The sequence below is a fragment of the Eleginops maclovinus genome, chromosome 2, assembly GCF_036324505.1.
Source record: "Eleginops maclovinus isolate JMC-PN-2008 ecotype Puerto Natales chromosome 2, JC_Emac_rtc_rv5, whole genome shotgun sequence".
NCBI classification, from domain to species: domain Eukaryota; kingdom Metazoa; phylum Chordata; class Actinopteri; order Perciformes; family Eleginopidae; genus Eleginops; species Eleginops maclovinus.
The window spans coordinates 9,998,542-10,021,564 of NC_086350.1; the positions used below are offsets into that span (position 1 = coordinate 9,998,542).

The following is a 23,023-nucleotide window of genomic DNA, read 5'->3' on the forward strand; positions in this document are numbered from 1 at the left end:
GCTTTTCCATCGTGACGCAGGCGGCATAAACATTGTTGAACTAGACTAGACAGATGTAAAATACAGACGAATACATTTTCCACACAATACAGGTAAAGGAGGTTCGGTGTATTTAAGAAAAATTACATTCTCACGATCCTTTAAAATTGACTAATTTAAGCCATGACAATTTTGAGGTACTTCTGTACTTTAATCACTTCAGACCTTTGTGAATCTCTGCAACAAAACCATATCAGAATAAACATGGTCTGCATGTACAGCCAATTTTTACAGTGTACCTTACATTTGAAAATGACAGAGATGATCGTGAAAGACTGTTTCTTAATTTATAAACTCTATGGTCCTAAGTGATAATATTAATCAGCTGACTCAAGAATAGTTAAATATTCTATCACAGTAAAACTACTGTAAATCAAGTAAAACATTAGATATTTCATGCATATTGGATTACAAACAACAAAGACAAAAGGTAGGAATATTACTGAGAAAATATTTAGGATTTTTGTATTGTTATTTATTTTTCTTTTTTTCGATTAAAGTGGGTTTATATGTAAACACGTTGATTTTAATGATCAAAATATCAATTAATCCTAATACAATAATGGACTTAGCAATGACTGTATAACCACCAATTGGATTACAGCTTATTTAATCACTTGCATTATCTTTCACAATATGTTCTGACAAAAACACTTGTCATTTGTTTGGCAATGGTCATTCCCGAAGACAATCCCTCATTAAAATGTTTGAAGCACAAAAAACAAACAAAATGTAGAACTGTGAAAAACATATTTTCACAGACAACCTGAAGACTGTATGAAATTGAAAAATGGCATACTTTCACCAATATACAACTCACATTTTTTCTCCATAATGTGAGATATGATTGCTGTCAACAAAAAATATTGCAGCTGTAGAGTTGAGTATACCTCCAATATCCTGAAAAAAAAAATGATCATGTAATTTCCCCAAAATGTCAGCATTTTGAACTGTTAATTTATAATGTGAACATTTTAAGGGTCAGTTTCTTGGATCTAGGTAGGCAACATTAACTTATATAACGTGCAGCAAGAGGTTACATGACCCTGGAAGAGCTTGGTTAACCCTATTCCGCTTTTGGACATTGGGACTAACTGTAAAACCTTTGTTATCTTATATAAAAATGTCATTGCTGGTTGGATAACTGGGGTGGTCAATCCAGCAATCCTTACATTTTAAGCTCTACCAAATGAACCAAACATCATCCAATTAGCAGCTAAAAAGCTACATAGATTCAGATATAATTCTTATTACAGGGAGCTACTTGCTGCAGGGTCGATTAAACCTAGATATTTAAACATGCATGATAACTCGATCACACTTGTTACGATTAGTCATGAGGTTGAGGCCAAAGAAGTAGTAGCTCCTAAGTGTCAACCCTTTTATATAGTGACAAAGATAATGTGCTACTTCTTTCCCTGAAGGAAATGTAAGTATCAACCTGAAAATGGATGGTATCATTTCATCCCGAGGTGAAGGATTTTCCTGTATGGTGCTGGTCCACCCCAAAAGCCCCTGACATAAGAGAAAAAAAGAAAATAACAACATTTGGAATTATTCATTACAACAACTATTAACATTTTGGTTATCAACTTTAGACATACCGTAGCAGCCCGTGCCAGTAGAGGTGAGGCATCACATCAGCCTTCATGTGGTACATGATTCTGCTCTCTTTTGCTTGGTTCACAGGGAATGTTTCCAGTGGTTGTCCGTTGTAGTCAAACTCTGCCAGGATCACTGTGTTGTAACTTGTGACCAATGGACACGAGGTGTAGCCATCATACTGTAAGAAAGGAGATCACTGTTTAAGTATTTGTAGATTTTACTACAGAAATTCTTCCAACAGAGAAGTTAGAACATGTTTCAAAATCAAAGTGATAAATGAGGTTTTACCGTTCTGTCTGGCTTCTCATTTTTCAGTACTCTGCTGATGGTTCTGTTCAGAATAGCAGACTGTGCAGCTGAACATAAGAAAACAAGGGTAAGCTTTTAATAATTTGTTTAGGAATTGATAAGACTAACACGTTTCCCAAACTTATCCTACACATACATTCTGTACTATCCATCCATGCATGCTAATAATACACTTATATGTGTGGGGTTAATGGGGCTGCTCACACTAGACAAGAGGCAGGGCACTCTTAAAAACTAATGCATTACTATGAACATGGGCCCCAGAATAAGGACATACAAACTTAACATCAGCCTAGCATAGCACAACTATCTGGCCCTCCCACATGTTGTCTTTGTTGAGCCTTCATCAAATGTCAGGTGTGTACTAAAAACTTGCCACGTAATCGTGATTTGCAATGTAAATATCTCATGTGAATTGAACCAGGTAGCTTTGCAAGTTATGCACAGTTTATGGCACCATCAGCTGCTGCAATCCTTCCTTTGTGAATTCACCCGGGAATGTAAACATGGTGGGCGTGATCAGACTAAATTCTTTACTGCAGTCACGTTGCAGTTGTACAGGAAGTGATAAGAAACGATTTACAACCCCAATGTCATCATCGGTTATCTGAAGTTGCCAGGAACTTCCCAACATTTAATCCACAGACAGGAAATGGCCTATACACAGACAGGTTAAACTGGCAAGGATCAGAGGGATAAACTATTACCACATGTTTGTGTCACGTGCAAAACATTTATTTGGAAAATGTTATAGTAAAAGTGAACTAAAACACAAAGGTGAACTGATATAATGATACAATCCAGCAGATACTGACAAGACTCCCTTCATTTCAAGCTGTTTAGGGTGTGTGGTTTATGTTTTTATAGTCGCCTGCAAATAGGCAATTGTGCAATACACAAACTGGAAGTCCCTCTCCAATTACAAAAACACAAGCAGTTAAAAAGTGATTTTGAATGAATCACTCACCGACAGCAGCTCCTGTTTTTGCTGTGGGCAGGTTTGTACAGTCTCCAATCCCAAACACATTGGGATACTTCTTATGTTGGAGGTTGTCTTTGTTGACGTCCAACCAGCCAACTTCATCTGCCAGCTGACTGCCTTTAACCACCAGATTGGGTCCCATTGGCGGCGTGACGTGAAGCATTTCATACTAATACAGTAAAACAACAAGAGTTATCCACTCGAATCTCTTTCCCAATGTGGCATATAGTTAGCTGCAACAGGAACACACTGTATTGTGGGTTAGGTTTTTCCTAACATACAGGCAATGCAGAGAATACAAAAATTAATAGGAAGGAAAAGCTTCTGTTGAGTTATGGTGACGGTTACCTGAAACACTTTGGTTTCGCCCGGTTTGTCAAGATTTTCAAACACAGCTTCTTGCTTATCTGCTCTCACTTCGATCAAGTTTTGCCTCACATTAATTTGTAGGTCACGCTGTTTCACAATGTCCCACAATGAGTCAGCATATTTCTTGATCCCAAAGAGCACAGGGAGCGATGTGTTGTAAATGATGTTGGCCTTTGCTCTTTTACCAGTCTTGGAAAGAAACAAATAAATATCTTCATTTAATTTGGAGAACCAAACACGACAGTTTCAGATGTACAATATTACCATTGCATTCTGAAATGTAAGCACCTTTCTGAGATAGGCATCTGTTAGATACATGATCTTCTGTGGAGCTCCTGCACATTTAACAGGAGTGTTTGGGAAAGTGAACACAGCGTTTCCCTCTTTGAAGTCCTGCAGAGCTTTCCAAGTTTTGCCCACAGTTTCGACCGAGTAGTTTGATCCAATCTTTGGATGTTCAAATCCTTCTGGCAGTCCTTTGATCTATATACAAGAGAATGATGAAATAATTTGAAGGTATTTTTAGATGAAAAAGTTACCTCAATGGTTAATAGATTATCAAAATACTGGCTGGGATTTTCTGTCAATCAACCAATCAATTAGTCGACTAATTGTTGTAGATCTAATTTGTATAAAATTGCATAAGTTAACTTTAAATAAACAAAAGGATACTTCACCTTATCAAAATGGAGTTGTAAGCCAAGCGCCACAATCAAATAATCATAGGAGATCTGCAATGTGAAATAAAGTCTATGTAAGGCAAGATGGATATTGATGTTCATTATTTTGAACTGCAACTCAACGCTTATAGCTTACAAATGGCACTTTCTTAAGCAATTATACCATTACATTACACTATTTTATTACATTTTATTTTATATATAACTGTTTCCAAAAGCAAACATACTTCAGTCCCATCGTCTGTGAGGACGGTATTTTTGTCTGGGTTTATTTCCTGAACTTTAGATTTCACCCACTTCACACCAGACGGCATAACACTTGCAGTGGACCGACCTGACGAGGTCAACGTTTTTGCACCGGCACCAACCAGGGTCCATATAGGCTGATAATAGTGCATCTGGAAAAAGAGAAAAGCTCTTAGACAACCAGCTTTAAAAGACAACAACATGCTGCTATCATGAGTTTACAGCTGAAGTCATGAAAGCCACTACATCACATGATTTGTAGAATTGTCTTTTAGTGAAAGACAAAGAGAGGTGAGGCTAATAAAAATCTTATTAGTACAGCATCCTTGCCTCACTGGGCTCCACAACAGCCACATTCCCAGCTCCCAACATCCTCTTCATTCGTGCACTCATTGTAATGCCTCCACTTCCTCCTCCGAGAACGAGCATTTTGTAGTGCTGTTTTGCAGAAGCATGGCTGCTCGTGTGAAATTTGGAGAGAGCGATGCCTGTGGGGTGGCACTGCCTCAGACGACGCAGTGCAGCCATTCTGTCTCTGAAAGAATAACAAGTCATTTCAGTTGGCAACAATTCAGTTATGCTATCTGTAACTCCAACCCACTGTATCTTTCAACAACCTGCCCTTTACATTTGGGTGGTTCATATTTGCAAGTCTTGTTATACTGTAGGAGTAAGAAGAAGTTAATCAGGTTGAGGTTGGTTGTGGAGTAAATTTTAGATATCTTTAATATGTAGTGTACTGACATACAGTAAGGACAAAAAAAATGTGATTATAGCTTAGCTTGAACTGTACCACCCATATACATACTGTAGCTAATCTTAAAAGGGACCATCCCAGCTATTAACTTGACAAATCACACACAACAGAATAACCCAGATTGAAGCAGCACGTCTTTAAGGTGACTTGACACATTTGTGTAAAAGTTATACAGCATAAATTGAACACCTGGTTTCATTAGACATTCTGACTTTGACATGTAACTTACTTTCGAGTCTATGCCTTTGTTTAACAGAAGGCAGAATCCCTTAAGGAGTACCAGAAATAACTGTTGTGGTTGGAGGTTACATTAATTTGGGGTGTTGACGTCCTCTTTTGTTGCTGCATGCTGCGTAATCACTGGGTCAGCACTGTAACGTCGAAAAATAACAACTCTTATAACATACTTGCCTTGACCAGCAGCACTACTGTTCACCACCCGCTTAGTCCTCTGTCTGGCCGTCAATTTTAAATTAAATCCCGGAGAATGACAACCCTTAGCTCAGCAGAGAAGGTAAGTATTCCACAACCTGTATGAAGCTACCCGAGTTGAACTCGCTGCTGAGTCTCCCTTCAAGTACAAAATGTCGGTCCCGCCTCCACCAGTGATCGGCCAATCAGAGGTGATCTCCAGCAACTGACAGTTTAGTGGTGCAATGTAATGCTTAGAAGTCTTTTGTAATACCTGGCTATGAGAAATAGGGGGAAGCATCTCACCTCTACTACTGGGTCCATATTAAATAATCTGTTATTAAAACATTTTGACTTGTATACCTCACTATTATTTCCATTGTGAATCAGTGTATGTGGGCTCTAAACATCACTCACAAATTAGTGTTGTGTCATTTAGTGCACTTATCTTTGTCCTTTACCCGCCTGAAATATGTTTCCAGGGATCATCTTAGCTACATTAAGTTTGTATCCACAACAAAACACGTTTGGCTTACCTTTGATTGCAATGCGATATTCACTGATCATGATGTCTCTCTGTTTGTTGCAGATTATTTTTTCACTATGTAGCTGTTATTAACAAGCTATTATCACATATAATACCAATACATTAAGGGATTGAATTTCAACAATAAAAAATGTACATGAACTTTCATTTGAAATAGGTAATTCTGTAATGAGTAGTGCTCTTTGCATTTCATGTATAATTTGATCCTAGCAACATTTTGAATGCAGGACATTACCTACTTGAAACCCGGTCTGTGGGATTTACTAAAAGATCTGAGTACTTCTCCAAGAGCAGTTTAATCATACTAAAGGTATTAAATACAGGTTAAATGGATCCATACTAATTCATTACTATAAAGGCTTGTATACTTTAATAAAGTAGGGCGGTGGTGGCAAAGTCCATAGGGGGTTGGCCTGGGAACTGGAAGGTCACCAGTTCAATCCCCGAAAGACCTAGTGCCACCGTGGTGTCCCTGAGCAAGACACTGGTTACCTACACTGCTCCCCGGGCGCCGTACATAATGGCAGCCCACTGCTCCTAACACTAGGATGGGTCAAATGCAGAGACCGCATTTCGTTGTCCGAGTACTTGTACTCTGTGCAATGACAATAAAGTTGAATCTTTATCTTTATCTTTATCTTTGTATACTTTAATAAAGTACTAATGACACTGACAATGGAGCATAAGGGCACATACATACATAGGTTCACATAGCTAAGACTAACATTAAGGTCACTTAATGACATAAAATTGGTGGACAAAATATTAGAAACCTCTTGGTGTAACACAATTTTCGTTAGCAGCACAACCTATGGCATCCACAAAGATTACTAAGGTTAATAAACATGGCAATGTATTAGGCAACCATAGTTTTGGACCAAAAATAAACTAGATTAAGATTTTCTTTTGTCATCAATAATCAGACGAAAAATAGACTAATGCATTATTATGTATTACTTAAATGAGTCTTGTCATTATGATTAAGCCTCCACCATCATTTATTTGTTGATTATATAATCTGAATATGCATAGTTAACAAAAAAAGGTTTGGAGTTAAGAGTAGGCATTCAGTGCACACTCAGAAGCGCACACACGCTCACACAGAAAAACACAAACACCTCCTCCCCGGTGAAGTGTTCAGGCTCAGCTTCATTTCATCTCTCGGGTTGTGATCATCAGTTGGGTGATTTCTTTCTATGTCCACATTTCTCTCAGAATATTTTGATTGCTTTTTACTTGCCTGCAACCAATTTCACATCACTACACCGTGTGCTGTTTTCTTCTTCGCAGATCAACAAGCTTTGTTGGGTATTTACACGAGTGCACCCATGTCTGGTGATGTTTTATTCAGGAGGAGGATAAAAGTGTTAACTGCGGATACATCTGCGAAATGTGGAGCTTGAAATAAACGGATACATGGAGACAACACCAGAATGCGCCCATGACAAGCTTCTGCGAGGTAAAAAAAACACAATTTATTTCACACACTAACACATTATTTTTGAAAAATAAGAAACTCTACACCTTGTTGCTTTGTGTTTCCTCAGCTGGGAGCTTTGCTAAGGCAACACAGTTCACTGGGGAGCCACCTGTTGCTGCTCACACTGATAGTTTAATTAAAGTTGCTCATCTGAACAGAAACGAGACAAAGAGACGAGACTGTACTTTGCTTTTTGTGTTCCCTCAGATAAAACACCATTTCAAAACAAAAGTATCCATAAAAAAAGACTTGTGAGTATTATAGGCTACAATATGTTGTATTATCATTTCTGATGCATTCATGTGTAAGCATTGGATAACGCTAACAATGCATAAGGATTTAAAGAGAAAATATTGCAGCTGGGAAAGGTTTTAATGAACTGCCCCCCTAAGATCAATAACATCTTTGCTTACCTAAGATAATACATCAACAGCTTATTGACTACATCTTGTATTTAATCATTTTAATCTACAAATGTGCCAGTAACTAAAGAATTCATTTAAGTATAGTGGCCTAAAAGTACACATTTGACACGTACTGTAGTGTAGTGGAGTAAAAGTATAATGCTACAGACAATGAAAATAGTCAGATGAAGTACTTCCATTACATTTATTTATTAGTTACATTCCATTTCTGAATTTCTAACGTCATGTAGAGAAACCCTTGGAAAGGCCCTGGAGAAAATGGCCTTCTGGGGAGAAAGACTCACATAGGTAAGGATTATTTTGGTTACAATTTAATTATTGGTTTTGTGTGGAGTGTGGTTGTGGTATAGAACTGTAGTATTTGTGGTCAATACGTAAGTCATAGGTTTACTCGGGCTTCTCTCAGGTAGCTTTACAGTCTCTCCACATCCTGTCCAGATCTAGTGCACTGGTTTAGGAAAAACAAAAATGAGTAAAAGGAGCTGTGTCTTTTGTGTGCATGTTTTTTTTTTGTATGTGTAGCATCCTCTTATCAGTATCTGACTCAAACACAGATTGAGGTGATCTGTTGTGACATGCAGGGACAGGCTTCGATATTTCAACTTTTGAATAAAATTCTAGTTAATTTAAATATATGTTCTCATGAACATGAAGAAGTGTTATTTTTGTTGTCATCTTCTGGAAAAAAAATTTCCACAGTGATTTATCACCTTAAATCTTTCTGTACAGATGGTATTAGTAGACTCAGAGGAAAATGGTATGGCATTATAAATGGCATTTCTAATTAAGTTGATTGTTAGCTTCTCAAACTTACATTTTGTTCAAAATAATAAAAAGCTAAATCAAAATAGATCAAAATAGTTGTACTTTTTGCTGTATTAAAAATAGAAAATATAGCCTTTACACTACCTGATAATGAAATGTGTAAGCAGACCAAAGCTTTTATTACTAAATAACTAACTGATAGCAGGACAGGGCCAGCCTGTTGTGTGAGAAGGTATATCCTGTTGCAGTTCTGTGAACGTGCATTATGCATAATTCAACAAAGACTTAACCTTGTTAGCAAACAGGTCTAGCAGTGTGCTGCTTCAAACATGTCTCTGCGTTAAAGTTTAAAATGCTGTGAAAAATGTTTTTGTAACAGATGATTTACTGTAATGCTTCTCAGTGATTATATTTTCTGAACAATGATATTGAACCTTGTTGTGTTACTATTTCGTGTGAACCATGAGATGAATGTCAAAGTGTGCAATTAAAGATAACATCTTCAATTCGTGCATAAAAGGGCAGGCTCAGACAGAGTCCACATGTCAAAGACACTCCTAGTTGTATTATCAACTCATTGAAAAGGACTGGCTGAAGTTTCTTAACCACATTCAAGTGTAATGTTGGATTCATGGGCATAAAAAAGGCGAACCTATCATAATCCTGCTATAAGATAGTGTATGGCATTTGATACTGTAAATAAAAAGTTAGGGCAAGAAGGATTTGTGAGTATTAGTGATAGGCAAATAAACTAAAGGAATAGCTTTATGTATCCATAATGAAGTGGATCCAAACTCTGAGATAATAACCATTAAAAGTCATGGGTAGTTATGTTATGTTAACAACTGCCAATACATTGTTTGTAGCATAGACTGTATAGTTTCCAGGTGGGTGTTGAGGTCAGGTGATACATAGGAACTGAGCACTCATTAAGGACAGAAAGCCGATGGCAGGTGCTGAAATTACAAGACACACTTTAAAATGACAACCTTAAAATTGATTGTACTGATGAATTCAAAGTGTCTCTGCCACTTTCACAGAATGTAGTTGTATTTGTGCTGACCATGTGTTCTCTCTGTGTAGAGAAGGAACGCCACGTGAAAGCCAACTCGCGGGACTACAATGATAAGTTCGCTTATGCTGTAAGTAGACCCCAACACTACATCAGGTTTGCTTTATTCACAAGGGTAGGATGTGGTTATTTCATGAGTGCTGTTCCTGAATATGTGGTTCTTCAGGACAATCACATCAAAACCTCAAAGTACAACGTGCTCACCTTCTGCCCATCAACCTGTTTGAGCAGTTTCAGAGAGTGGCCAACGCTTATTTCCTAGTGCTGCTGATACTGCAGGTAGGAGAAATTGTGATTGTCGCATATTTGAATGCAGTTTTTCGAGGGGAGATCACAAGAAAAATGAGTGAGCTACGATACTTTTCCTCTCAGTTAATTCCAGGGATTTCCTCTCTGTCGTGGTTCACAACCATCGTGCCTTTGGTGATGGTGCTGGTAATCACAGCTGTGAAGGACGCTACAGATGACTATGTTAGTGAAACTATTAACTATTCCTAATGCTCCTGTTTTATCGCAATATGGTAACATTAATCCCTCTTTTTTGTAAATTCAGTTCAGGTATAAAAGCGACCAGCAGGTCAACAACCGCTTGTCTCAGGTGCTCATCAGTGGAAGGTATTTTATCCTCTTTCTCATATATACATGCTTTGTGTAAATGCTGAAAAGCAAACCCACACAATGATTATATGCTGTTCGTTCAAGAACATGTTTTAATTATGATGTCTTTTGTTTTACAAGTTTACAGAATGAAAAATGGATGAAAATTAGAGTAGGGGATATCATCAAACTAGAGAATAATCAGTTTGTTGCTGTAAGTAAAATGATCCTGTGAATTGGATTACTTTCTGCTGCTGATTTATAGTGTTGCAGGTGTTTTTAGAAGATGCAGGGATTGATTTATTGCCTTTTCTCACTTTCATATTTTGGGTTTGACATACAGGCAGACATCCTCCTCCTCAGCAGTTGTGAGCCATATGGACTGTGCTATATAGAGACAGCAGAGCTAGATGGGTTAGTGCTGCATCTGTCATGTAAAGTAAAACTGAAGAAACCTAAACTGTATTTGAATGCTATGTGTGACAAGGATTACCATTTTGGAAAGTTGTTTTTGCAGTGTACGTGGCTTTTCTTAACATTGAAGGGGTTTACTGAACAGTTTGCATCACCACAGAAGACACATTTTTCATTTCTCACCAAACAGAGAGACCAATCTGAAAGTTCGCCAGGCTTTGACCATCACCTCAGATTTGGGAGATCTTTCAAAACTGACAGACTTTGATGGTGAGATCACGCTTAACACATTAGTTTATTTTTGATTTGCGTCAATAAAACAATCAGGCTTTCTGTATGTGGCCATGTTGACTTTGTTGTGTGAATGAATGTGAAAATATCCCTGCATTAAAGACTGATGCTGATTTGTTCCTCAGGAAAAGTCATCTGTGAGCCACCAAACAACAAGCTGGATAAATTCACAGGAACGTTATTCTGGAGAGACAGTAAACACCCTCTGGATAATGACAACATGCTGCTGCGAGGCTGTGTACTCAGAAACACTGAGTGGTGCTTTGGATTGGTTATTTTTGCTGGTATGTACGATATTTCCTATTATTTCAATGCTTTTAATCTTTAAACTTGTTGTTAATGTTCTTTTAACACAGATAGTTGTTTTATCCCTCCATCAGGTTTGCAAACCAAACTCATGCAGAATTGCGGAAGGACTACATTTAAAAGCACAAGTATCGATAAGCTGATGAACACTTTGGTTTTGTGGGTAAGTTGTTCCCTTAAAACACAAGCTGTTAAACTAATACAATTGTAAGAACATAAATTGATTATCTATATTTCAGATCTTTGCCTTCCTCATTTGTATGGGAGTTATTTTGGCCATTGGAAACACTATCTGGGAGAGCTGGACAGGCAGACACTTTCAGGTGTTTTTGCCGTGGGATGAGTTTCAAAGCAGTGCTGTTTTCTCTGGCTTCCTCACCTTCTGGTCCTACATCATCATTCTCAACACTGTCATGCCCATCTCACTGTATGTCAGGTAAGGGCAACGTTTTTCCAAAATGCTATACCAAATACTTCCTGAGAAATATATTGTTGCTTTGAGGAGATGCATAAGTACAATTATCTTTTCCCCCTTTTTTTTCAAACTTCACTGAATAAAATATTTTAGTCTAGAGCAATATTGTTTATATAACATGTGTGCTTGTACCTTCCTTCAGTGTGGAAGTTCTGCGACTTGGTCATAGTTACTTTATCAACTGGGACCAGAGGATGTACCACAGTCAGACAGACACCGCGGCAGAAGCTCGCACCACCACCCTGAACGAGGAGCTCGGCCAGGTGGAGTACGTCTTCTCCGACAAGACGGGCACCCTCACCCAGAACATCATGGTGTTCAAAAAGTGCTCCATTAATGGACAGACATACGGTATTTATCACACAAATATGAGTTAATTAACATTTGAATCACACCACTGGCAGAACACAACAGGCTGGTTAATATCCAGTGAAATGTTTTACTATGTCAGCAAATTACTGTGTTTTATCAACTTTGGTCATCTTTGGTTTCATAATATATTTGAAATACCATTGTATATTTCAGTGATAATTACAGTAGTAAATGGAAATGAATATGTCTTTATCATATGTAAAAATGTATTCTATTAAATACGAGAATATTTTTGCATCAGCTTTTTCACTGTAAAGTAAAAGGTGTCAGTTTGACCTTTAAACACCAATTTTATCCTCAGTATTAAAATTTGTCAATATCAAACTTGTTATATTTAGTTGATTTATATATACCTTTTGTTTTTCTTAGGTGACGTCTATGATGAATTTAAGCAGAAGGTGGAAATTACAGAAGTAAGTGAGGCTAAAGCTAGCACACATTATATACCCTGTACCAACACTTGTAATGTTTTTATGATGTGGCGCTCCCTGTGCCCTCAGAAAACAGCCTGTGTGGACTTTTCATCCAACCTTCTCTATGACAGAGGGTTTAAGTTTTATGATTGCCGTCTGGTTGAAGCCATTAAACTGGAGGATCCGGCAGCGCAGGATTTCTTCAGACTGCTGGCTTTGTGCCACACTGTCATGCCAGAGGAAAAGAGTGAAGGTAAGCTGTGCCCACAGTCCGGAAGTGAAGTGTCAACAAGTATAAGAGAAAACAACTGAATTTATTGAAATGCGTCGGACTGATTTTTCTGTCAACATGAAGGACATTTGGTGTACCAGGCCCAGTCCCCTGACGAGGGAGCCCTGGTCACTGCAGCGCGAAACTTTGGGTTTGTCTTCCGGGCCCGGACCCCAGAGACCATCACTCTGTGTGAGATGGGACGAGCTGTCACCTACCAGCTGCTGGCCATCCTGGACTTCAACAACGTGCGCAAGAGAATGAGTGTCATTGGTTAGGTCTTCACTTATAACAGCAACGCTCTCTTTAGTCGACAAGTAGTCTTCCTGACATGTGCAAACAAATCATTTATAAAAGACAATTAGTCATAACTCCTGTAGAATAAAAGTAATTAGTCTTTATCTGTTTGCGTTGTGTTCCATGTTGTATGTATGCAAATAGGATTGATCAGAAAAGTTATGCTGTGTTCTCTATCTCGTATTTCACAGTGAGAAATCCACAGGGCCAGATTAAACTCTACTCCAAAGGAGCTGACACTGTCATCTTTGATCTTCTGGATCCATCCAGTGAAGACCTCAAATGCACCACCTCAGTACATCTTAATGTAAGTAATTAAATAACAAAACCTTTATGACTCAACGTTTAAACAAGTGCTCTATGCATTTCAGTGCATCTATATTAAGTCTCATTAAAATCCATAAACCTGCAAAGTGCTAAATACATCTGTGTGGTGACATACGTAAGGATGAATCCTGCAGATAATGGTGCAGGCATCTATGTTGGTAATATAGTTCTGTTCAAATCTGTTCTTCCTACACGAACCAAATTCAGTATATCTTTCATCCCATTTTTGACAGCATGCACAGCGCTCTTTACATCTGTGTTTCTTTTCCCTCTTGTTCTCTGTAGGAATTTGCTGGAGAAGGGCTTCGAACACTGGCTCTGGCCTACAAAGATCTTGATGAAGACCATTTTGAAGTTTGGATGAAGAAGTTTCTGTATGCCAGCACTGTAATAGAGAACCGGGAAGATCAGCTGGCCGTTCTCTTCGAGGAAATCGAGCAGGGCTTGAAGGTAAGATTTACATCCTATTGTTAACATCCTTGAAGCGATCACACTCATTAAGCCTCTGCTGCTCTTCCTCTGTCGTGGCTGAAGCTTCTAGGAGCCACAGCAATCGAGGACAAACTACAGGACGGAGTCCCAGAAACTGTTGCCTCTCTAAATCTGGCTGACATCAAGATCTGGGTCCTCACAGGAGACAAACTTGGTAGCATAATTCTCCTAAAATACCCTTTTGGACAGAAAAGTTGAGGCTGTAAAAATCTAAAGAGACGTAAATTGTATTTAAAATTTCAGAGACGGCGATGAACATCGGCTACTCCTGCAATATGCTGCGAGACGACATGAATGAGGTGTTCGTCCTCACAGGCTGTACACTGCTGGAGGTTCAGCAGCAGCTCAGGTGAGTTATGTTTGGGAAATCGTCTAAATGTAGTGCCTATAACTCTTAATATATAGACTAAGATACATTTGTCAGTCAGTACAACTTCAATTAGGCTTTTATAAACATTGTGTGAATGTTTGTTAACTGTCTTTCCTCTCTCCTCAGGAGTGCTAAAGAGCAGATTCTTGGCCCGGGTCGAGCCAGCAGTGCAGGAGATGTTGAGAAGGCAGAAATGTTTGCCGATGTGTTAGAAGAAACCATCATTGAAGAGTATGCCTTAGTCATCAATGGACACAGTTTGGTAATATACGATAATGTCTTTCAATATATGACATCTTCCTTTGTTCTAACCTATCCTCTCCTTGAATTATTTTGGTGCCGACGCCTGCATGTTTGTTAAATGATGATTGTGTTGCTGAGTCTGTCTTCTCTGATGCTGCTGCTGACGGGGCTGAGTCTGTAATGATCTGCTGTGCTCCTGAGGGCCCTTGGCTCTATTAAAGGTTTTCATTAACATCCATTTCCTCACAGAGAAGCTGCTCCCTTGCTGTGCCCGGAGCACAGTGCAGCAACAGCTTGGTGGAAATGTTTCATTGAGCGGTTTCTTGGTGTTGCCTCAGCAGGGGGTTGAAGCTATAGGCAGCTAATGATAGCACTAATAGGAGTGATATACATATTCTCCCTGCAGGCTCACGCCATGGAGCCACAGCTGGAGCACGTCTTGCTGGACTTGGCCTGTTTGTGTAAAACTGTCATCTGCTGCCGGGTCACTCCCATGCAGAAAGCCCAGGTGGTGGAGCTGGTGAAGAGGCACAAGAGAGCCGTCACTCTGGCTATTGGAGATGGAGCCAACGATGTCAGCATGATCAAGAGTGGGTCTCACTCAGAGATGCTAAATACAGGAACGTTTTTTCAGCATCATAACATTTAAGCAGCTAGATTTAGCTTTCTTCATGTCAGTCCTGAATCCATCTACTAATTTTAAAATGACATTTGGGTCACTGTTGGCGGTTTTATAGCATCGAAGGAAGAAGCTTTATTCTTGATTTGTCTGTGCATCTGTCATATTTCAAAGCTCTAATTTCCAAGGATGGATTGTACTCATATTTGAATTGACATTGTGTAACCTTAACAAGGTGTTTCATAATTGTTTGTTCACTCTCAACATGTTATTGCTCCTATTTTTATGTTTATAGTATCAAGTAAGCCCAAGCCAGTCTTCTTTCAGTGTATAATAATAAATAAATAAAAATGGCTTACCTTTAGTTTCAAAGGTCAGTGATCCACTCTGCGTGTTTCTTCCTCAGCTGCCCACATTGGTGTTGGCATCAGCGGTCAGGAGGGAATGCAGGCGGTTCTGTCATCAGATTACTCTGTCGCTCAGTTTCGGTACCTGCGGTGCCTCCTGCTGGTGCACGGGCGCTGGTCCTACTTCCGCATGTGTAATTTCCTGTGGTACTTCTTCTACAAGAACTTTGCCTTCACACTGGTACACTTCTGGTACGGCTTCTTCTGTGGTTTCTCAGCTCAGGTAAGAATAATTATACCGTTGAGCTAATTGCGGACCTCAAAAATCATGTGAACATACATTTTTTGTTACAGTGAAAAGGGACTATTGATTTTGGCTGCACACACCTGATCTGATGTTTTAAAGGAGCCTGGATTTAAAGGCACACATATTTATCTTTTTTCTTTAAATGATGCATATTTCTGTGCTCTTTCCACAGACTGTGTATGACCAGTGGTTCATTACCCTCTTCAATATAGTTTACACATCTTTACCAGTCCTGGCGATGGGACTTTTTGATCAGGTAATAATTATAACGGCAATAGAAACTTACCCTATTCTGTTCAAATAAACTCAATTCCAAGTCTAAGATCAATGCCATTTGTTTTTCCAGTTCAAAACTTCAAAAGGCAAGCAACTGAGCCATTTTAAATATCTTGTTTGTATTTATTTCTCAAGGTTTAGGTACAAGTTAAGATATCATTATTGTAAAGCTTTTTATTTATCCCATTAAGTACTGAACTAAATATAACTTATGTGTTGCTAGAACCGCTAACCTGATTAACCATATATGATCCCACTGGACTTAAAATCTGCCAATAAAACTACCATTGATCCATCAATACTAACTGTATACCATATCTCTCCCATTATATATAATTATAACCCTGGTGGTATGTTTCCGACAGGATGTCAGTGACCAGAACAGCCTTCGGTACCCAAGCCTCTACAAACCCGGCCAGCAAAACCTTTTATTCAACAAACGGCAGTTCTTCTTGTGCTTGGTGCAGGGGGTAAGCACATCATCCCTGCTCTTCTTCATTCCCTTCGCAGCCTTCTCTGTCATGGAGAAAGAGGACGGCTCCGACCTTTCCGGCCAACAAGTCTTTGCTGTTACCATAGCAACATCCTTGGTCATTGTTGTGACTGTTCAGGTAAGAGAATAAACGGATAAAATCAGTGTTGATGAAATAATTAAATGCTCCGTTAACAGTACATGTATGTGTGCCTAGATTGGACTCGACACTCACTACTGGACAGTCGTTAATAATTTCTTCGTCTGGGGAAGCCTGATAGTGTACTTTGCCATATTGTTTGCCATGCAAAGTGATGGCATGTTTGGCATCTTTACAAGTAATTTCCCGTTCGTAGGTAAGTTTGGCTCATTTAGATAAATGTAAAGTAGTATAACTGATGCATGAAGATTGGCTTTAAGATAAATGTGTGTCCTCAGGCACAGCTCGTAACTGTCTATCGGAGAAGAGTGTGTGGTTGGTCATTCTGCTCACCACTGTGGTGTGTGTCGTGCCCGGCCTAGCAGTCAGCTTCCTGAGAGTAGAGCTCTTTCCAACTCTAACAGATAAGGTTCAGTAACTTTGATTTTTACAGCGCTGTGAAAACTTTACAACATTTCATGATGAATATAATGTATGTTTTGCTTCACCACACCTACTCCTGAAGTTACTTTGCAGATAAAGATTTTATCGGCTAAAATAGTACAATTTATATGCTGATTTTCTATAGGTTCGTCATGTCCAACAGTTCAGAAAGAGGCAGGGCCCTCAGGAGCAAAGCCTGAGGCGAGTACGCAGGACGAGCTCCCATCGCTCTGCTTATGCCTTCTCCCACCAGCAGGGCTATGGAGAGCTGATTACCTCAGGAAAAAACATGAAGATGAGCACAGTATCTTCTGCTAGCTCACCTGGAAGGACACCACAGAGCTCCACCTGGATAGAAAACATGTTGAAAAGAAAGAACGCAGTCTCCTGCGTTTTTGATGAAAGCACAGGAGCACCACTAAAAACAGACTCAACAGAAAACTGAACTCTACCTCTGACCTACAGATAGTGTTTACACTTCAGGTCACCATATGCAAGGATCCCACAGACCAAGCACAACCTACAAGTGTCTTTCACTTAGGTAAAGCTATGCTCAAATCCATCTTCACATATCTACTTCATTTTTTGTTTTGAATGTGGAGTATATGAAATGTTAAAGGCCAAACGAAATATGGTTATCTAGAGGAGCCATTTCCCCACCAAAAAAGCAATCGGATTAAAAATTGATAAGGGCCAACTCTAAAACATTTGAATGAATTTGTATAAATGTTCTGATGGTAACACACGTAAAAAAATGCAACACAGCTAATATTAATACTGAAAGCATGTAAGAGTTTTTACTGTAAAGTCAATGCTGTGAAAAACTCGCCTCTAAATCCTGCTAAAATGTGCTTTCCTTTGGATACTGGCATAAAACTGCTGAATGAGATGACATTTATTGATTTTATTTCATCTTACTGCCTAACCATTTGCCAATATATGCATGTACTTTCCCCTACTGTGCCTTGAATAGTTCCTATTAAAGATAACCCTTTTTTATTTGATATTTAACAGTTATTTAGCCCTGTTTTCAAACAAATGTGTTAAAAAGTCCTATTTTGTATAAAAATACCAAATGATCCTTACCTTTGAACATTGTATAGTTGTTGCACAAAATTTGAATTATTATCAGACTTCAAACATGATTTCTGTTTCAATTTGGTTGTCAACATAAAGAGATGAGTACATCACACAACTATTTTTCATCTATAACATCTTTTACTGGACAAAATCAAGAGGAGAAATCTGCTTGGATGAGGTACAATGGGATAGAAATCCCTGAACAGATGTTAATGCAGATGCTGCAGTTACAGTCAGTGCAGTAGCCTACAGTCTACTATCATCACTGCTCCTGTGTAGCAGCTTAAACACAGCATGTAATCATATAATGAGAACTTTTCTATCCCCATTTCCCAGTGGCTCTCACACATTTAACAAAACACAATCTGAGAGTTAGCATTAACCCATTGTATTGTGTTGTTATGTACAAAATGCTAACTGAAAAAGAATGATGAATGGAATTCATACAGCAGCACAACGTTAGCTTGATCTTTATTTTATTTGTCATCTCTTCTTTTCTAAGCTGAACAATGAAACACTGAATTGAAAAAAAATCAATTACAAAAAGCACATTCCCTTTGAAACAAATTATTCACCATTATTGACAATTTACTGAAGAGTAAAGTTTACATGTTGGACTAGTATTAAAATTAAGAGTGACCTGCTAAGGTCCAGAAAAGAGTTTCCCTGCAGTAGTGTATGTGATTGAATGATTGTTGTATAAACCTGGAGGATGTATTTTAATCCTCAATGAAAATGGTGGCCCCCCCGCCCGGCTTTGACACAAACAAACTTTGTTTTTCCATCGCTGCCCTGCGTGGATCGGGGCGGTAGTAAGCCTCGCTCACTGCTTTTAAAAAAGACTCCACCTTCTCATCAGGAACCATGGAGACAGCACAGCCGCCCCAACCTGCTCCTGTCAGCCGGGAGCCCACTGCCCCCGACTTCCTGCGGAGAGAAACAAGAAGAAGCTTTTTAGTCAGCTTATCAATCGACACAATATTTCTGAACCCACTGCATACAGTACACAGGGCTACATTTAAAGCTGACCAACATGCACAGATACACACATAAAGAGAAGTCGGTTTACTTCCCAGTATCTTCATATTTTCATCAAACTTGCTTGTCCTGAGTCTAAGTCTAGATTAGTGGACTGTACTCACAGACAGATGTCCACCAGTTGATCCAGTTCAGGGCAGCTGCACTCGTACAGGTCTCTGCAGCTCGCATGGCTCTGGTTCATCAGCTTTCCCAGTAGCTGGACCGATTCAACAGGTTCAGAGTCACACACTCTCTTAAACTGCAGCACCCGCGCAGCTTCACCGTACACATGCCGGGCACGCTGGTGCAGCTTGAAATGTGTCTCTGAGAGAGAGGAGAAGGGTGAGATGCTTGTCAAGTCACTCATCTGGTTAGTGTTATTGGTATTTTTAAACAAAGCTTCAATATGAGTAAAATGTGATGATACTTTCAGAGTCATTAGTTGTAATCTGATTATTTTCCTCAGCTAAAGTACATAGTTGAAAATGTGTGTGATTTAATTGTTTTTATCTGGATATTTTCTTATACGTCTATCGTACAGTGATCTCATACTGTTGAACCCCTACTTACAATCTGAAAATAACTTTTGTTCTAGGTGCTATTTAAGTGTTGTATCACAAACGGTATTACAATTTTAAAGAACAATGTTCCAGTTCAGTATCAAAGTTATATAGGCTGAAATTACTTAAACATTTTCGTAATTGAAAATAAATGTGATCATTTTGTATCACAACATAACAAAATTGACAAATGCCTATAACAAGTAACCAAAGCCTAAAACACTTTTTTTAAATTCCAGGTACAGAAAAAAAGTCCAAAATACAGAAAAAAAGATCTTTAGATTACAAAAGTTCATATTTCACCAGCATTTAGTGAATATTACAAGAGAACACCTTTTAATGATCCAACCTTTCAATACATTAATTCAACTACAAATATAACATGTGTTTTTGGGTGTCCTCACCCTGCTGAGTGTTGGCGCTCAGCAGCTCTGTGGAGAACTGCTCTGAGGTGATGCCCAGCGCCTTGCAGATCTCCTCACGGCTGTACGGCTCAGGATGCAACACCTCGTCCACTAGAGCCAGCATCTGCTGCAGGGAGGCCTTCAGCTCCGTCTGAACCTGCACCAGCTTCAGCATCCTGCTCGAGTGCAGACCTCGCGCCTGGGCCAGCATCTGAGTTCACAGAACACACACATCTAGACATTAAAATGTGGGACTTTTTACCCTTCTCTCCACTTGAAAATGATCACCAGTCAGGAAACAACAACCTCTCTTACAGTTATTGTATTGTATTGTATTGTTCAGGCAGTGTTTTTGAGTGTGACGCAACACAGATGCCGCTTATTTACTTAATTAAATCAGCTGCTTCAACAAAGGGGGCATAATCACTTCAAGTCTATGAGAAAATTAGATTTTCATTCATGCCAGATGATGCTAAAGTTAAAATGATTATCCATCTCATAATATGTGTGTGTTCTTGTGGTTCTCTTGACTTGAGATTTGCACTAAACCTTATTGCTTAAAAATGATACCCCATCTGGATATTTCTCATCCTGTTTGCAAACAAAGCCAGGATCAAGTTGAGAACCACTGGACGGCATCACTGTACCTTTGTGGCAATTCGACACTCCACCACTCGGATGTTGAAGTGAGCAGAAGCAGCTTTGTTCATCTCCACGCAGCAATTAGAGATCACAAACACGGCTCCATCTGGGAGCTTTACGTCCGTGGCTCGCAGGGGCTGGAACTCTATCAGCTTTGCCTGATAGAGATTTAGAAAATGTTTTGTAACAAATCATAATTCAAGTCACTACTTATTAGGGACAATAAAACAGACATTTATTCTTGCATTTTTTTCTATTATTGTCTTAACACTTTTAGATGAACAAATAACCCTGATAATTTTTTTTGCCAAATGTACTGAAAGGAAAGCGACATACAGTTCCTCGTTCGGCCAGGAATGAGATGGACTGGTCCATGCCGCCTCCTTCTGTGCCAATGTAGCGCTCACTTTTGGCACATATCTCAGCCAGTGCCACCTGGAAATACAAGATTATATGAATAAAACTTTGGAAATTGACAATTTCCCATCCTATATTGACTACCCAAATTGAAAATATGCACATAGTAGGTTGGTTTTGAAGTTAAGAGTCACATTTCCTTGTATAATAAAGCCTCATTACATAAAATCTTGTAGTGGTCATTGACTCAGACCTGAATTTCATCAGTCACATGTAGCCTGTTACCGATATATGAAAGATTAACAGACTGTTACACTGCACTGTAACTTTTATATTCTTGTATCTTATAAATGTCTTGTTTTGACACTTTGTTTCAAATGCTTTTGTTTTTGAATTGCTTTGTAGATTTGAACTTCCCCCTGCTGAAATGTGCTATAAATACACTTCCCTTGACTTGCCTATTGGAATATATATAGCTTTTTGAATGCAAATGCTTTTGCCATGAATTTACCTTGGAGAGGGATTTTTGATTTGCCTCCATTGTTACGAGTCCAGCACAACAAACTAAGGCACTAGAACTGGAGAGGCCAGAGCTCGGAGGAATGGTTCCCTCTACGACACACGACATCCCTGCTAAATTAGAAATCCCAAACTTCTCCTGTAAAAAAAACATAGAAGTATATTAATTCCATTAATTTGTGGAAAGCAACCCTTTACCACAGTATTGTATACTGAATTGTGATGGATGAGGAATAATTGTAGGTTACCTGAATCCCTTTTACTCCACAGAGAAAGTAATAATACCATTTTGGATTCTCTCTGTCGATGGTAATGTCCTCTGAACACGACAAAGTGAAATCCCTGCAAGCAGATGATGGATGCTGTTAATGTATTATAAGCAGCTAAATTAACTTCACAGGCTCAGACAATGTAAATATCAATGATCAAGCTTACGTGTACAGAGGATTTGCGTTGGCCAGCATGATTTTCCCTGAGTTGTTTAATGAGACAGCCGCGAGTATACTGGGTTCAATGGCCATGGGAAGAACAGAATAGCCACAGTAATCAATATGCTCCCCTGTCAAATAAGAAACATTTAACAGACAAGATTGTTAAGAGCAGAAGCAATTCATGTAGTAACTCATGCAGTTTTACACGCAATCTTAGTTAAATGTAAACATTGTTTGTATATTTAATAAACTTAACATATTTGGCAAAAACAGCAACATCAGCCCAACATCAGATAAGTGTCACTGTCTTAAAAGGGACAGTTCTTACCTATAAGGCAACTCTATAAGTTAACTAAATCATACAATAACATTACCTATTAGATTGACCCTTCCAGGAGCACATGCAAAGAAGAGAGGAGGCTCTCCATACTTTGTTTCAAAAGTATTTTTCAAGTTTTGCAGCCTGTAAAGAAATACATATAGATATCAAAAGAGTAGCATCACATGTGTTTCCCCAATCCCCTGGCTTACTGACAATCATATCTTTCTGTTACTCACCTTTCATTGGCAGCAATCACAGCCTTTATCTTCGGTGGGTCTGCAGCCATGTCTACCTTCTTTTTGAATACCTATGAATGTACCTCTTATAGTCGGACAGGATCTCTTTGAAGAGCCTGGCGCGATCAGCTGACTGTCACAAGAGGATCCCGGATGTCGAAGAGCTGAACTGCAGTCAGTTATAAAATTTGAGTTCAGCTCAGTTGACATATGTTCATTTCCTGCTTGTTAGAGAGGAGCTGATCGGAAATCAGTTTACGCTGCAGCTGCAAAAACACGGAAGTGTCGAGAGG

At 38.9% G+C, this 23,023-nt stretch overlaps 3 protein-coding genes across 6 annotated transcripts; 1 reads left to right on the forward strand and 2 right to left on the reverse strand.

The window, feature by feature from the left end:
• Positions 1-492: 492 nt before the first annotated feature.
• sqor (sulfide quinone oxidoreductase) lies at positions 493-5,587 on the reverse strand. Of its 4 annotated transcripts, XM_063909634.1 has the most exons (11): positions 5,399-5,587; positions 4,561-4,765; positions 4,212-4,382; positions 3,982-4,035; positions 3,593-3,787; positions 3,284-3,493; positions 2,921-3,104; positions 1,933-2,000; positions 1,644-1,822; positions 1,481-1,554; positions 493-939 (listed from the first exon to the last, which is right to left on the reverse strand). In XM_063909634.1, exons 2-10 carry the CDS (start codon positions 4,756-4,758, stop codon positions 1,497-1,499), a joined length of 1,317 nt encoding a protein of 438 aa, XP_063765704.1. In that variant the 5' UTR covers positions 4,759-4,765; positions 5,399-5,587; the 3' UTR covers positions 493-939; positions 1,481-1,496. The 4 variants fall into 4 exon arrangements, with proteins under 4 accessions (XP_063765704.1, XP_063765694.1, XP_063765719.1 ...); XM_063909624.1 differs by having other exon boundaries at positions 493-1,554; XM_063909649.1 differs by having other exon boundaries at positions 493-1,554; positions 5,395-5,553.
• Positions 5,588-7,361: 1,774 nt separating this feature from the next.
• On the forward strand, positions 7,362-18,163 carry atp8b4 (ATPase phospholipid transporting 8B4). The gene is given in 31 exon segments (XM_063906367.1): positions 7,362-7,404; positions 7,493-7,509; positions 7,584-7,676; positions 8,081-8,138; positions 9,699-9,757; positions 9,854-9,893; positions 9,896-9,966; positions 10,060-10,158; positions 10,241-10,302; positions 10,426-10,498; positions 10,628-10,698; positions 10,889-10,968; positions 11,115-11,273; positions 11,370-11,458; positions 11,535-11,731; positions 11,913-12,121; positions 12,512-12,555; positions 12,643-12,808; positions 12,911-13,099; positions 13,315-13,430; positions 13,736-13,900; positions 13,985-14,096; positions 14,186-14,291; positions 14,439-14,574; positions 14,962-15,145; positions 15,581-15,804; positions 16,001-16,084; positions 16,470-16,715; positions 16,794-16,932; positions 17,015-17,145; positions 17,305-18,163. Coding segments are annotated over 31 exon segments (3,762 nt in total). The 3' UTR covers positions 17,605-18,163.
• Positions 18,164-18,693: 530 nt separating this feature from the next.
• On the reverse strand, positions 18,694-22,964 carry galk2 (galactokinase 2). The gene is made up of 10 exons (XM_063909612.1): positions 22,731-22,964; positions 22,547-22,635; positions 22,177-22,300; positions 21,990-22,083; positions 21,734-21,880; positions 21,202-21,300; positions 20,871-21,023; positions 20,224-20,434; positions 19,382-19,583; positions 18,694-19,166 (listed from the first exon to the last, which is right to left on the reverse strand). The coding sequence occupies exons 1-10, from the start codon at positions 22,778-22,780 to the stop codon at positions 18,959-18,961; spliced, it is 1,377 nt and encodes a 458-aa protein (XP_063765682.1). The 5' UTR covers positions 22,781-22,964; the 3' UTR covers positions 18,694-18,958.
• Positions 22,965-23,023: the final 59 nt, after the last annotated feature.